The sequence below is a fragment of the Condylostylus longicornis genome, unplaced genomic scaffold, assembly GCF_029603195.1.
Source record: "Condylostylus longicornis isolate FDR11 unplaced genomic scaffold, ASM2960319v2 ptg000135l, whole genome shotgun sequence".
NCBI classification, from domain to species: domain Eukaryota; kingdom Metazoa; phylum Arthropoda; class Insecta; order Diptera; family Dolichopodidae; genus Condylostylus; species Condylostylus longicornis.
The window spans coordinates 12,474,299-12,491,619 of record NW_026578103.1 but is presented as its reverse complement, the minus strand read 5'-3'; the positions used below and the strand labels follow the sequence as shown (position 1 = coordinate 12,491,619).

Below are 17,321 nucleotides of genomic sequence, written 5' to 3'. Positions count from 1 at the left end.
GTTTAGTTTTTCTTTCTTCTTATATACTAATAAATTATTTATGTATAATAAAATTTAATTCTGTAGAATTTTATAAAAGTCTTAATATCAAAAATTGTGATAATTACAATGTACACGTGATAGAAGCTTAATATATTAATAAGATAAAAAATAAAAATAACAGGTGTTTGTGTGACATATTCTAAGTGTACCTATAAGCTTGAAATAAATTAATTCGGATCAAGTCAATGATTAATAAAGTATAAAATAATTCAGTATGTTTAAAAATATTTATTGTTGCATATTATCAGGATGAATTAAAAAAAAAAAATCAAATGTAATTAATAGTTTTGGTAGTTTTGGGCAAAAGAAAGGGAAAGTTCTTTGAACAATATTATACCCTTAGTTAATACTTGTTAGTTGAAGTTTTTATGAAATTAATTTCCAAAAAATGACATTAATTTTTCTAATTTTGAGGAGTGAGAATTCGGTAGTTCGGGAAACTATAAAAAGTAAAGAAAAATCGAGTAAGAAAAATTTAACCAACTGAATTATATCCCGAACCTTGACAATCTGATTTTAATAACTGTTTATAAACCTTTTGAAATATTTTAAATTAGGTTTTATGGCTGTATGTCAGCTAGCCGAACTAGTTCAGAAATGCCATTTTACAAAATTTTATATTAATATCTTTTTTAGTTTTTAAAAATATTTAAAATAATTCTTTTGACTTGTGTGAGAGCTATTTGAGTCCGCTGCTCAAATTGGGCCAATTACAATAGGAGGCCAAAATCCTGGTAGAAAAGAAACCAATTTTGAAAGTTATGTGGAATTTTATTTATTCGTTTTTGGGTTATCGTGTGATCAAGCGGACGCATGGAAGGATATGGCTGAGTTATTGTTTGTTTATTTTTATTTTGACAATATAAAACTTGATTTTCTTGTCTTGATAGTAAAATTACAATTTTGTCATTGCGATAATAGTCAGAAGTTGTTGTAAAATAATTGTTTTAAAATTATCATGATCATTTCACCGAATAACCATAATAATTTGGCTGAACGATCATAATCATTTCTTCTTTAGTAATTAATATTACTCAATTGAAAATATTGAATACCTTAAATTTTGATATCATTTAAAAATTATTGTTAAATTTATTGTTCGAAAATTTTAGTAATTAATTTGAGAAATTTTAATAAAGAGAAATTTTATTTTTCTCTTATTTTGTACACCTTTTTTTTTTAAAATTGAAATTAATCAAGTTAATAAATTAAAACTTTTTAAATATTTTAACTTTTTACATTGATCAAGAAAGAATGAAAAGAAGAGAAAGATGAAATAAGGATGCAAAGAATTTTTTTTTTTATTACAACCTTGTGTACATTATATACCATTAGTGATTCAAAATAAAATTTAATTAAAAGTTTTTTAAAAGTAAAATTATTTTTTTTTTCTTTTTGGTTATACAAAAATTCACTCAAATGTAATTAATGGTATTGGTATTTGTTGGCAAAAGAAAGAGAAAGTTCTTTGAAAAATTATTTTACAAGATAATTTTTGTACAAGACAGAAGAATATTCGTTTATACACACATAAATCAGGATTAATTTTGTAGCATATTGAATATTACGAGTATGTCCCGTTTTTGAATTGATAAAGGAAGTAAAAATGTTTTAAAAAATTTTTATTAATAATTTCGCATCAACAGGTAACAACAGGTAATTTTGAATTGATTTTATGAATCATTGACTTTTTTTGTGGGAAAATTTGTTTTTTTTTTTTTTTGGTAGCACAATGGTGTTTTATTGAAAAAGGTCCATGAAGAACTCAATTGGTTTCTTTTAGTTGATTTTTTTTTGTGGTTCTTAATTTTTCTCGTTCTCTTCAATAATATTATTTCCTAATCTCTTTGAATGACAATGAAAGCTTATATAACAGTGATCGAAAATTATAAAAAAAAGTATATTATTTTTTGGCGACATCATTTGCATACATAAAATATAGGACGTTGTGAATATCATGATGAAAATTTGAAAGTCATAGGTAGGGATAGCTAAGGTATGTACAAGAATCACATATTAAATTTTATAAGAAAGAAGTTTATTAGAAATATTTATGATTTTGAAAAATTTTTGTTTTTCATACAGATTTAATTGAATAATATCACACACAAAATCTTATTATTCAAAGGTAAAATGTAATAATATATGGGAACTGATTTTCATTATATCCGAAAATTAATAAAAATGCTTAATATCAACCTCAATTTTCAAGTAATCGCGATATTAATATTATTAGTGTGGAAAATCGTATTTTTCATTGAAATTTCATGTTGTACGAACAATTCTAAAATTTATTGATATTTTAATTTTAATTTTTATCAAAAATTTTTATATACATTTGCTATGTTATTTATTTTTATAAAAGAATTCCATATTGTTAAACAGCCATGTAAATTTCATTATAAATTAATTTTATTTTTATAGGTCATAAAATTTAAGAAAAAAGCATGAAATCAATCAATTGAAAGAATAATTAAAAAATTTATAAAATGCAATTACATGGAAAGAAATTTTTAAATTTGTTGTATGTTGTATGTGCAATCGTGATTTTGGAAGAAAAACATAAATTATGGTTATATTATTTCAAAAATTTACAAATGTGATTTGTAACAAATAAAAATGAATAACAATAATTGTAAATTTAAATGATTTTTTTTTTAATATTTTCATTCTATATGGAGAATTGTGAGAAATTTCAAGACTAAAATAAAATTATTTACATAACAAGAAGCAATAGGATTGATTGAAAAATTTAGTATATGATTCTAGCAAAGTTAGATTTTTCTGGAATATTGTACTAAGTACAAAAATTTTTTAATGTAATACAAGAATGTATTATTAAAATAGGGTGACCATATTTTTGGAATTCTAAAGTATCTTTGCTAGCGTCAGTTTGACAGGTCGGATTAGTTTTAATTTTTCTTACGGTACAAACAAAGATCGTTTTAAAAATTACCCATAAAGAATTCCATTTTTCTTTCTAATATCTTTAATAGAAGTATATGGTTTGTGTTAATTTCATCAGAGATTGTTCTACTAGCCGAGCTCAAGAGTTCAAACGAAATCAGTTGAATACATCTAAGCAGTAAACTTGAAGACAAGAATTACAAAAAATTAATTTGTATGCATTTTCCTATTTCATTATCCGTGTAAAAAATATGCAGCAATTATTTCTTTCTTAATCTGAAAATGCAATAGGTTACATGCATATTTTTGTATTAGTTACCAAAAAGCAATTCCATAATTTAAACGAAAAATGGAAATTTTTCATTGTAAAAATAAAGTGCTTTATTACAAATACTCAGGCCAGTCATAAATGAGCTGTCAAAGTAAATTTGAGCAGTTTCTGCAATATTTGACAATATTTTATGTTGAGCTAAAAAAGTTCATTACAATTTACTTCCTTTTAAATTAAGAGTTATGTACGAATAAATTCTTTAATTGATTTATTTTTGACCAGAGAGAAATGAAATGAAAGTCTACATGCCTTTTAAGTAAAATTGTCAAATTTTAAAGTGAAAATGGAAGATGTTTAAATATTTTTAAGAATTGTTAAAAATTTTTTTGTATAACTTAAAATAAAATTCTTTTCATATTAAAATTTTTTTTGAATTCAGAATTTACTTACACTGATTTGAGTTTTCTCAGCCTAAAGAATATTTAGCAGTAATATCCTAAAAAAAAATATCTGATATGGTCAGCATATAACCGACCGCGATGTGTATTGCCTAGTTAAGTGAAAGTGTTACAGAATATTATAAAAATGCCTGTTCAATACTTCTTTCCAATTATTAGGACATTAGTAAGCTTATAGTTAACATACCTAGAAAAATGTAAATTTGGCTCTTAGTGGGGTTTCGTTTTGTGGTACTCGAATTCTCTGAAATGCTCACCAGTTAGTTTCGATAACAATCAAAACTCAAATATAAAATTTCAAGGAATTCCATTAATTCGTTCCATAGATATGGTAAAAAAATGTAAAATAGGCCCTCAGATCAGTTTCTGAGCCTTTATCTTTCCAAAAAATTTATTGTTTTATACGGACATAAATACATTGTTTTGGTACGAAGAATTTAAATATTAAATTTCAAGGAAATTGATTGATTATTACTCTTTATATACGCAAAAATGTGTATTTGGCCCGTAGTAAACCTCCAGTTGCTGGTACATGATTTCTTTCAAAAGTTAGAATAATCATACTAACCAAATAATTCAGAAATAAAAGGTGCCGAAAAGTCTAATTTTACAAATTTGAAGAGGCGATAACTTTAGAACGGATGTACGCAGAAAAAAATTATCTTCTAGCAAAATTGTCTTTTAGAGAACATATGGTCACTCTATCAGAAATCATTATAGTTTTTTAAATAAAAAATTTTTGTATACTTTATCTTGAGAATAGCTATTTAATTTAATATTAAAAACAAATGATAATATTTCATGGAACCACAGTCAAAATTTTATAACAATTTTTAATTGACGACTAATTTTAAATATTTATAAATTATGTAAGTATAAGAATCGTGTATATATTTATTTATAAAATAACATTAAAAGCTTCCAAATTTTTTTTTTAAATTTCTTAATTTAAATCATTAAATATGAATATTTAAGTATGTCTATTTGTATACATACCTCCAGAAAAACAAGAAAAAAAAAAGTAAAACCAAATTCAATTCATTTATTTTCAAAGCTCTTTATTTATTGAATTTGGCTGTCAGGAATTGTGCTGTTTTTCATTTATTTTTATTAGAATATTTCCCTTTTTCAATTGAACAAATTAAATTTAAATTTATTGAATTTTGTTATATTGAAATTAAAACAATATGAAATGTTTTTCAAAATTGGTGTGAAATCTTTTTTTTTTTGGGTAAACAAGTAAAGCAAATTTTTTTTTCTGTTTTTTTTTTTTTTTGTAACTAAAAATAAAATTCTTTACTTTTGAATTAAGCGAAAAACATAATAAAAATAACAAAATATTTTTATATACAAAATGAAATTTTCACACTTTATAATCAAAATGAAAAAGTAAATAAATATAATAAGTACTTGAATATATAAGTATGTATGTATGTATTTATGTAATTATTTATATATATATATTGTGTGCATTAAGTTCATACATAATAATATTTAAAATGTAAGTATTCTTAAGACATTTCTTGTAAGAAAAAACAAAGTGAAAAATGAAAATTTTTTTATATATTTTTTTTCTTGTTTTTGTTTTTTATTATTTTGGGATCGTAAATTATTTCATTTTTCATGCGGTGTAATTAGTAATAATTTGAATTTTGGTGGGAAAAGTGTGGTTTCGTTTTTGGAATATTTTTTGTGCGTACATATTGTTGTTTTCTTTTGCTAATTTTTTGTTTTTCATTAACAGAAAGGTGTAATTAATAAGAAATTTTTTCAATGTATATAAAGTATTTATTTTAAATTAATAAAAGTTTAGGATATAAAAAAAATTCATATTAATGAATTGTTTTATTTTCAAATTATTTATAAACAAATAATAATTAAATTTTACAAAGTATTTCGAGTAGACTTGAATTATTTTCGGGGGTGTTTATTCAAAAAGAAAAAAAATATTATTCAAATATTTTGTGCTTATTTTTATCGTAAAAAAAAATTTAATATTATTTTGATTGATAGCTGCAGAGTTGAGAAACAAAAAAAAAAACAAAAATGTTTAAATAACTAAATTTTAAAATTTATGGAATTTTAAGATTTTTTTATTTTAAAAATGAGTTATTGTTTATTTTAAATTATATAGACGAGTCAAATTAAAAAAGCTAAAATATCTTTGAAAACAACAATATTTTAAATTTGTGGTTGTTGTATTTTCAATAAGAAGGTAATAATTTTATTGCATATGAATTGGAATTTCAAAAAATTTTTTATGGAGAAAGAACCATATTTTCTCATACCACACTGATTTGGTCTTAATTTTGAAATCATTAAAGTTCTTATTTTTTGAAGGTTTTTTAAAATGAATGTTCAGAAATTGTTGAAATTCTGGTGAATGATGGACGAACATGAAATTAATTAAAATTAGAAACATTTTATGAAATAAAAAATTTTACTTAAAAACCTTACTTGTATTTATCAGATTTGGTCATAAAATTTTTGTATAAAATTTCAAAATTTTGTTCTGCTGCAATAAAGTTGACCGTGTTAACTCTGTGATACCCGTACAAATTTGTTATCCCATGTGCAAATAAATATGAGCTGACTATGGGACAGACTATGACTTTTATTTGTCGTATTACCATATTAATTTATGAAAAATTTCAGTACTGCTTTTCAAAATACTGTGTGTGCCAAACTACTATTGAAGTTGTATGGTATCTACCAGAAAGAGCCAAGAAATTTTAACGAATTTTTTGGAGCACATCGGCTCTACTAATATATTCACTTATGTGAAATTTCAATACCATAGCTTTTATAGTTTCTGAGATATAGCCAAATAAATTTTGAAGTTGTATGGCAGCTACCCGAACCGGTACAATGATCATGTCCAATTTAAATAGGGTTCTGGCACTTACTACAATAAATCATTTGTGAAAATTTGGTGTATGTAGCTCAATTAGTTGTTACGTTATTGTTGGGACGGACGGACGGACAGACGGACAGACAAAGCTAAATCAACTCAGAATTCGACGCTGATCAAAAACATACACTTGAGGGTATATCTAAGGCCGTTATTTCTTAGCGTTACAAACGGTACGAACATACGTTCGTACGGGTATAAAAATGTAAGATCTTATTCTTAATTGTTTTGCTCATAACTTACCTCACACTCTTTTCTTTAAATGTTTATTAATAACTGTTAGATAACCTTAAGTATATAAACAATTTTGAATAATTGTCTTGAAAATATAAAAATAGAAACAATAAATTTTTTCTTTTATTTTAGATTGAAATTATTCACTAGGATAAATAAATTAAAAAAATGAATGCAAGATTATCAGTTGCACTCGATCGACAATCGATCATTCGTCGTAGCAGTTCAATTGTAATGGCGGGTCGACGATCAATCATAAGTCATCGTATGTCAATATATGTTTCGAATTTTTCTACTATTACTGATCCTCATAAGGTAAGATAATTAATTTTACTCAAATATATTTTTATGCAATTATATCTATGTATTATAGTATTTAATTAGTAATATTATTTAATGATAATTTGCAAAATAAACAAAGTTTCACTGTAATTTTCATAAATTAGTTGAAAGAACTAATAAAGAATATTTGCCTCTAATATTCTTAACAATATCGTATTAGTGCAATAAATTTATGTAAAATATTTAAAATTTTATTGAATAAATCTTAATTTTTTGTAATTTTATGCTTACTCACTGGTAATTAATAATTAATTCGTATTAATGAATTTTTAATTAAAAATTAAATGAATTAATTTGAATCAAATGATTTTAATGTACGTAATTTAGAAATTTATAATTGGTGCTTTAATTACATACGCTCCGTTCTTATTTTAATGGAAATTGCATTAACTTTAACTTTGTGACACAACGAAAATCTATGTAATTAAAGTGTAATTAAAACCTATAATGGGTGATTTCGTTTTATTATTCCATTTAACCATTTATTGCATAAGTAATTCCATTGAATTCGTTGTACTTTTTTTTATTCTTTAGTGTGTATTTAACATTAGTTTTTAAAAACTTTGATCGTTTATTTGATTCTTTACGATTTTGTATTATTAAATTTAAAATAATGAATTAAATAATTAAAATATCTATAAGGATATTTATTATTATATGTCTTAAAAATTGTGAAATTTTTCGTGAAAATATCAATGAAGAATGAGCTGTTTGCTTACTCAGAATTAAAGAAAATTCTTAGAACAACACAAAATTCATTTCCGAAATTAACATAAATTTGTTTATGTTCTTAATTGAGATTTAATTTTTATGAGTATGACAGTAATTTTTGTTACATTAGGAATTAAAAAAAAAAAAAAACAAAAAAAATTCAAAGAATTTCACGGAAAAGAAATTATGTAGGAAAAATTAATTAAATGCAAATGAAGGTTGAAAAGCTCACCGTGTTTACACTGTTTTTATTTGTTATTTAAATATTAGTTCAGTAATTAAGTAAAATGATAAATGATGTCATCTTTTTTAGTGTAGTATGAGGGTTGACATTTATAGGCTGTACTAAAAGATACAAATTTAGAGTCAAAGAATAATTTTGAATTTGAAAACTGATTTATGTGATTATTTGGAATTCTTCTTCAGTAAATTGTTGATTGTTATATTTATAGTATTAAGGAAATTTATATTGCAATAAAATTTCTCTACAGTTAAATCAAGAACTCGCAATTTTACTTTAATCATTTACAAATTTCTATTCTATTATTTATGGTTAACCATATTTATCATAAAAATCCAAAAAATCAAGTCTCATAACAAATTTAATTTGTTTTTATTAACAGTACTGATAAGTCAATTAAATAATTAAGTGAAAAAGAAACACAAAACAAAAAAAATTTTATCAAAAATATTTCATTTTATAATTTATTTTTTTTCATAGAAATCACTCAATTAGTAAAAATATTTCAAAACTTCTGTACTTCTTTAGGTATCCTTTTAAATATTTCCAAAAAAATACAAAGCTACATAATTCAAAGTATGTAAAACACGTGTAATTATTAACAGTGATAAAAAAAATTTTAATAAAAATTTCTCTTCAAATAAAAAGTGTGAAATTCAAATGAAAATTCCTTTGTGTTTAACAGAAAATTCTGTTATAATTTAACAAAATAAAATCAAAATATTCTTTTTATAGTATAGAAGAAGAAAATGTTACAAAGAGAATAGTGATAAAGCATAGACGAAAGAAAATTTTCCCAAATGTATGTCATTGTCAATATTAAGCAATATGGTTTAGCTTACTCCCACTATCAGTATGGATAGGTAATGGTCCAAAATTTTTGTTTTGTTTTTTGTTTTCATCAAAGGAAACAAGGTCATTTAAATAAAAGCTTTCATGTTTTGTAAACAAAATAATTTTCTGTATCTTCTTTTTTTCAATTTTGTATTACTTTTCCCTTTATTCATAAAGAAAAAGCTACACGTATAAGAATACGTACAAATGCGAAGAGAAATCAAAATTTCAAAAATTAAAGAGAATTTTGAATTTAAAAGAGAAAATTTAAGTGCTTTTCCAGAAAACGTTGCCAGAGTAAAATAAAATTGCTTAACAAAATTTTTATAATTTCTATGGTTACAAACAGTAACCACTTAAGTATTGAATTTCTACATTTCTAAATTTTATAAGAAATTTAAACGCTTTACAGTTTAAACGTTTTTTTTAAAGGAACCATTGAAGGTATTCCAATGAAAAAAAAAATATTTTATTCGAAAATAATTAAAATAAAAAATGTGAGTGCGGGCGGAAAATATTCAGAGTAAAAACATTTTTGTTCAGGTTACGTTTCATTTTACGATTTCAGTTTTGTTATCCTGTTCGCATTACAGCGTATAATTAAAATTTCTTAATTTAGTTTAATATACAAACGTTTTTACATTTAGTTTTAATATAAACTTCTAAAAGATTTTCAACATTAAATGAATAAATAAAAACTTATATGAAAACTGTTCCAATTGTACTACAAATTGAAATTTCACCTAATTGTGCTAGATTGTTTATAAATAAAAAATTTATATTCACGTTTTCTTCAATTTATATTTTTCGGTTAGAAACAGTATTTTTACTCGGTCTAAACAAAATGTATCCAGAATATTTCCAATCTCGTAAAATAGAATTATACGAAGTTGTCTTATTTTGTACAAATTAACTCATAGTTAATATTAATTTGCTTTATTCTGCAATGTGAGTTTTATTATTTATAGTATATACTTTGAGAAACAACAAACAACTTCTATTGCATTTTAATTGCAAGTACCATGAAAACGGACGAATTGTAAAAAATATGTACAGCCAATGAATTTTCTTTTACATCTAGCTTACACCAATATGTTTCTAGTATGTTCTTGTCTAAAAGTTCTATTTTTGCATCTACGCTAAATTTAAAGCAAAAATGTATCCAAATGAATAGTTTTGTGTCTAAGTGGGAACGCTGTTTAGAAACATTTTTACTCTCTCACTTACATTCTCTCTTACTCACATTCTCTCCCATCATTTTAATAAGTTTTTTGAAAGCTTTAAACATCTGTAAATAATGTTGAAATAAAAAAAAGCTTTAATTAAGCTTTTTTAAAAATAAAAACATAGAAACAGAAAATTTAGAAAAAAAAAAATAATTTTTGACATTTGAAATTTGAAAATAAGTAAAAATTTTTTCATACACTCAAATAATGCAATATGTACAAAAATATTTCTACACAATGAAGAATCATCACAAGTTTACTTGGAACCACGGATAAAATTGCATATAAAAAAACAAAAAAGTTCAAATTTTTTATTTCCCTTTTTTTTATTTTCTATTTTCTAAGGACTTTTTTATTTTCAAAATATTAACATTTGTGGTTGAAGAATAAAATGAAGAAAAAGGATTTGTTAATATCCTTTCTTATTTTTTCATTCTTTAAATTTCATTCAGTTCTATTGAGTGTACGAGGCAATAAGAATATTTTCAACAACATTTTTTGTATGTATTAGCTATGTACTTATATTTCTAAATAAAAATAAATGTGTTGTTGTATTTCTTTTTCTTGTTGATATGGTAGAATTTTTTCTTTTGATCCTTTGCTTTCTTTATTTCAATATTTTGCCTGTGCATTTATGAAAATAATTTAGTTGTTCTTTAACTTTGAAACCGTTAGCATTGTATATCGGTCGCGATCGGTTTTCAAAAAAAACAAAATTCATTTATAATTAAATGGAAAAAAAAAACAATAATATAAAAAAATAATGTAAAAAAGGATAAGCAAAGGAAAAAAAAAAAACAAAAAAGGAAAAAAGGATGTTATTAACTATAAATAATAATATGAAAAGGATAATAATGTTTGTACACAATATAAAGAGTGAATGATTAATGAATAACGATAATTAATTAATAAGATTAATTTTATCAATAATAATAATATTTTTTTTTGTTATGTTGAAAAATTTACATATAAAAGTACAAAATAAACATAAAAGGATAAACAAAAGAAATAAACTCAGATCATTGTTAAAAAAACAATTGCAAAAAAAAAAAACAATTTTTAATTTTTGTTTTCAATTTTACTGTAAAAATATCCTTTAAATTTTTTTTTTTTTATTATTTAAACATAAATTAATTTTTTATTTTGTTTTTGTTTTTCTTTTTCCTTTTTTTTAATGAACATTTATTGTACTTTGAATGTGAACTGAATGTATAAAAGAATACAATAAAATTTATATTAAATTATAATTAAATAAAGCGATTAAATTTTTATATCCTTAATATCCTTAATTATAATACTTAATTGATAATTTACGATATTCAAAGGTTATAATATTTTAAATGTGATAAAATCACACATTTTATGGTTTTCATTGTTAATATTTTGTATATTTTTTTTTTTCAACAAAAAAAAAATCCTTATTTGAAGGACATAATCGCTAAATTGCAAGAATATTGTGTTTAAATAATTTTGTATTTTTTCGTTTTTGTTTTATAACTTGTTGTTATAATAATAAGTAAGTCTTTCTTTTTTTCTAAAATATTTAAAATTTCAAAAATTTATATATATAGAAATTATTTTATGATGAATAAAATTTTAATTTCCGATTAATGTTTTCCTTATGATTAATTGCAATTTCGGCTAATAATGTAATTGAAAATGAGATTTTTTAATGCTGTAATTTAATTGGAATTTCATTGAAAAATAATAAATATAATTTATAAAATATTTGTAAATATCTCGAATTTTTAATTTAAATCTAAAATAATTTAAGTGGTTAATTTGGGCAGAGTGTATACATTTCATTTATGCATTAGAAAAAATAAATATTAGGATATATTTTAGTGATAATAAAATTTAATAAAATAATAATGAAATTTACTTTTTAATAATTTAGTAAAATTTATAAAATTGAAAAATTTACAAAATAATATTATTATTTATTTTTAAATTTCATTTCATTGTTTTCTATTTTCTGTAATAAATTTAACAAAATACTACTTTTGCATTTGACTATATGCGACTAATTTGTGTAATATTGAAAATTATCATGAAATCGAAGATATTATCAAAATATTATTGTTAAGGTCTTTGTATATTTTGATTCTATTAGTGTTATTACAGGTTAAAATAACTTGTATATTATGATTTATGGTATATAGGTTTGCTTTATTTTATTGTTCTTTATCTATTTTGGGTGTTTTCTTCAAGGTAAACTTAAATATAATGGAAAATATGTATATGTTTTTTTATTAAATTGCGTACATGTGTCATAATAATAAAAATGAAATTTAACTTTACTTTTTGATATATTTCTTATTCAATGCAACAAAATCATCTATACGAAAACGCAAATAAACAAAAAATATCACGAATAAAAATAGAAAAGAAGACGCAATGAAATTTCTAGAATATTTTTTTTTCTCTATAAAAGTTGTGATAACATTTGAAAATACTCAAATAGGTAAATACTGAGAACTATAAGAGCAAAAAAAAACACAAACTTTAAAAAGTGAAATGATTTAAAAATCAAATTTAAATAAATAAGAAAAAAAAACAGGAGTAAATAAAATGGGCTGGGATGTGGTATGGATAGGATGAATTTACTGTAAAAATTTCAAGAAAAAGGATTTTTAAAAAAGGAAATTTCTTCTTTAAGTTCTGAATAATTATTTAAGATAAATTTTCAATTAAATTAGATTTTATTTATGCATTTTGCATTCTTTTTTGAATTTAATTTGAAAATTTGAAATAATTTGATTTAAAAGAATAGTTTGAAGTTTTTAATCGTAAAAATATCTTTTTGAAATGGTTCTATTGATAAATTTGCAAGTAGTGTTCTAATATTGCAAATACCCACAATTTTTAAATTATTTCAAAATATTTTCCAAAAGCAATTAAATTTTTAAAGAAATTATTTTAATATCACAACGGATTAATTACTAAAAGTCCTGCATTCATAATGGCTGAGATTCATAAAATTTTGAACAAATAATGTTATACTTATGTTGGTATAAGTTGTATAAATTGATTTAACAAAAATTTTGCGAAAGAAAAAATAATTTTGACTAAATTCACTTGTATGTTTTTTGATTTCAGCACCTGGAAGTATTTTTATTCTGAAAACAATTGATAGAATTGTCCGGTTTTAGAAGTAAATTGCTTATAAAATATGCTTTACATTATAGATAGAAAAGCTGACGATTGCTCTATAAAAATATAGGAATTGGCAAAAAAGGGTTTTTAAGAAAACAAGGAAAAATTATTGAAGTTACTACATTTTCTTAATTAGGTGTTCAATAGGGTTTTTGTTTTTGTTTACAAACAAGCAAGAAAATGTTTGTATTGCTTACCCCAAGGACTTGTTTATTTTGCTGGCACTTTAATAACAAACTTTGCTAAAAGAAAATATGTCGAAACCGTTATTTTGCTCCCTGTCATCTTCTCTGTGATACAAGACTTCGTAAAACTGAGTATACAGAAAATAGGGAACTGACTTACATATTAAATATCGGGACACGATTTTATTTTCCCGGTACATTTAGCCCCTTTATTACTAACAAATTTTGTAGTTAACAATCAAGTTTCTTTTGAGTTTTGTCTTAAGCAAGAATAAATCCAAAATAACAATAAATTTTCAAACATTGGAAAATAGGCTCACTAATTATATATAAAATATATGTGTATACGGAGAAGTGAGTCTAAAAACAAATAATTAAATAGTGGGGTTCATCTGTTTTCGGTTTGTTTTTGTTTAAAATACACTTTTATTTAAATTGGATGTTCTTAAGTTTCCGAAATTTTAGAGCTATATAATATTTTTTTTTTAAATTTAAAATAAATTCTATACCTTGTATAAAATTCTTAATTAATAATTCCCAAATATTTTTTACCCTTATTCAGTTGTGTAAAATATTTGGCATTTGAATTTTTTGCTTAAAAATTAAATATTCTTTTTGTATTGGCTGCATTTTTCCATAATTTGATTTTTTTTTCCCTTTGTCAATTTAAATATTTTTTTGGCAAACTATCATCTAAAATATCCAGACATTGTCTATAATACAAAAAAATTTCAAAAGTCTATGGAATAAAATGAATAAATAGCTGTGTATTTTTAAATTTCAAATTCTCTATAACGCCAAGACATTAAAAACAAAATTAATTTTCAAATTCATATCCAATTAGGCACAATGTCTACAAAATTTTATTTTTGCTTTCAATTTTCATTTCCAGTAGAATGAGATGTCATCGAAAACATTTACTGCCCTCTGTTGTTTACATTTTAACCTCTAATTGTTTATGAAATTTAATTCCTGACGGTAATTATTTTCTTTTGCTTCTTATTTTTCCTTATTTTTTATTTTTTGCACAAAAGTAAAGGTCGTATACAGAGAATTTGGTCTTCATCCAAATATAATAAATTTCTTTTATTTTTTTAATAAATGACCATGTTAGACTTTGTTTATGTATACAAGTAGGTATTCATAGTTGTAAAATTGTATATCACATTATACAAGTGTAATATGTATATAAAATGTGTAAGTGTATATAATTGTGTTTCCTTAAAGAAAATACGAATATTTATTTTTCCAAAGGGCATATTTTAATAATAAGGAATAAAATTTGACATGGAGAGAAAGAGAATTATATAAGGGAAATTGATTTTAAATTACTTTTAACAGGTATTTTGCATCTTTTGTGAGTATTTGGGTGTGTGTGCGTTAAAATAATTAAGTCAATAAAAATGTAAGAATTATATATTTTGAAGAGAAATATACAAATTTTAACTTTAAATTTTTGTTTCTTTGTAAAATAATTTTCCTGTTTTATCGTATTTATAAAATAAAACTGTTATATGTCAAAAAAATTACGATCTGATTTAAATATTTCTATACGTTATTATACATATTGAAAAATATCATATTATTTAATCAATGAGTCACTTTTGAGAATATAAATTGAATTATATGATACATGAAAACTGCAATCTTTCAAATTGAGAAAAATTTTCTTAAAACAATTTCTAGACTAGTTTATTGTGTTTGATTTGGTAAAGTACGCAGTTGTTGCCATATTTCGTGTAATTTCGTGCTGTTCTTTAGGTGCACTTCATACAATACCATGACAGTATAATTATATAAAATATCATACGAGTATATTACACATTTTCAAATTCCCTGAAGAATAAAGTAATGGACTTACTCTGAGAATTCAATTATTAAGATTTATATAATTTTCGTTCACTATCTGTATTATCAGTGTAAAACATAAACCAATCTACACGAATGATTTCTGTCTATAATAATGTTTCTAACAATTTTTACAATTACTATGTAAAAATTTAGTGGTTTAATATATAAACGTTCACTTGTTATACATTCAAAATTGATTATAAAATTAAAATTTCATAAAACTTTAAAATTAATTCAGAGATTTTTGGTCAATTTCAATAAATCAAATTCATTCATATTTTAATTTTAAAAAACATTTTCAATAATATCCGAATAGGAAATCTGAAATTTTCAAAATAAATATTTTTTTTTCGATTATACTATTGAATTTCGAATAATTCAATCAGAAACCAAAAATAAATCAACTTAATTATTAAATTCATAAAATTTCTATGCATAATTTCTATGTATGGTGGTCTACATACAATTATTGTAATATTTATTACATAATATATACATTTTGACTTTCATATAATATACGAAATTCTCCTACATATTACATGCGAATTTTGTATTATACACAAATAAATAAAATAAAATACTTACGAATCACAAACAAATTAAAATGTGTTATAAGTTTTACTTGCACGTACATTTTGTATATACATACAATAATAATTCTTGTTAAAATGAAATAAAAATAAGCAAAAATTATTAATTTTGTAGATATTGGACGTGACAATAATGTTTTAGGAAAATTTTGTCACGTTTTTATCTTGTGAATTTTGTACAAGGATTAAAATTAAAACTACATCTATGTATGTGTGTATGAATGTATATTTATATATAATTAATTTCATAAATGAATCTTAAATTTTAGATTTTGAATTATATACATACAAATTTGTACGTGTGTAACATGGTGAGTAAATACATAAAATTTTGTATATGGGGAAATTGAAATAAAAATATGAATTAATTGAAGAATTGTTTTAGGCAACAAAAAAGAAAAAATATTTATTTTTCTATATGCCATTGGGAAAATGTTATTCTCATGTTCAGTAAATAAGTTAGAATATTATTTTATTTGTTTTTATATAAAATATTTTTAATATTATATTGAATCTTAAATTTTAAATTGAAGTCAACAAGGATTTCCTTTTAATTCATTAAGTTTTCTTATTCATACTCCCATATGCGTGTTTAAATGATTTAGAAGGTAATTTTTATAAAATGAAATGAATTGTAAATAAAGAAAACCATTGAGATTATTTTAAGTTTTTTATGTGCACCATAATAAATAAAAATATTAAATGATACAAAATATCAAATTACATTTTAAAAATAATTTTTATATAATGTGGTGAATTTTTCACAATAATTTTAGTGGTGCACTTTGTAAATTAAATCGATTTTATGAATATGATCAATCAGTATTATTTTCACAACTAAAAATGTTCATTCTTAAAATATGACAGTTTGTTTTCTTAACTCATAGAGAGCATAGAACCACCTTTATTTGGATGCATCAATTTCATCTTTGTTACAAAATATGACAGTAAAATTTTAATTGGAAAGAGTTTTGAAATTAATTTTTAATAAAGGTTAGTTCCTGAAATTTCAAATATATCATCGTACATTAGGGTAAAAATGAAAATAATCTGCTTCCGCTACATGAAGACTCTGTAAGATTTTATATGGTATATGAAGATTTTCCACGAAATTCTATCAGAAATTTAAACTATTGAGTTTAATCATTCGAAAACTCTGATTGTAGAATTTTTTTTCATTGTAATGTTAATTTAAATTTATTACTATTAAAAAAAGTAAAATTTCCTAAAACAGCTGAAAAGCAGAAAAGGTCAGTCAAAGGGAGTCGAAGCAAAAAATTTAAAAAACATTTCTGGTCTCGAAACAAATATTCTAAGCGAACACTTAACCAACTGAGCAACAAATTAAGAAATGATCACCGA

The 17,321-nt window shown here is 22.5% G+C and overlaps 1 protein-coding gene across 2 annotated transcripts in view; it reads left to right on the top strand.

Moving 5' to 3' along the window:
• Nucleotides 1-17,321, top strand: part of LOC129615311 (uncharacterized) — a 129,892-nt gene that overhangs the window by 20,361 nt on the left and 92,210 nt on the right. For both annotated transcript variants that reach the window (XM_055530448.1, XM_055530449.1), the window contains one exon: nt 6,956-7,138. In XM_055530448.1, the coding sequence (XP_055386423.1) occupies nt 6,992-7,138 (147 nt within the window). In that variant the 5' untranslated portion in view covers nt 6,956-6,991. The remainder of the gene's footprint in view (nt 1-6,955; nt 7,139-17,321) is intronic.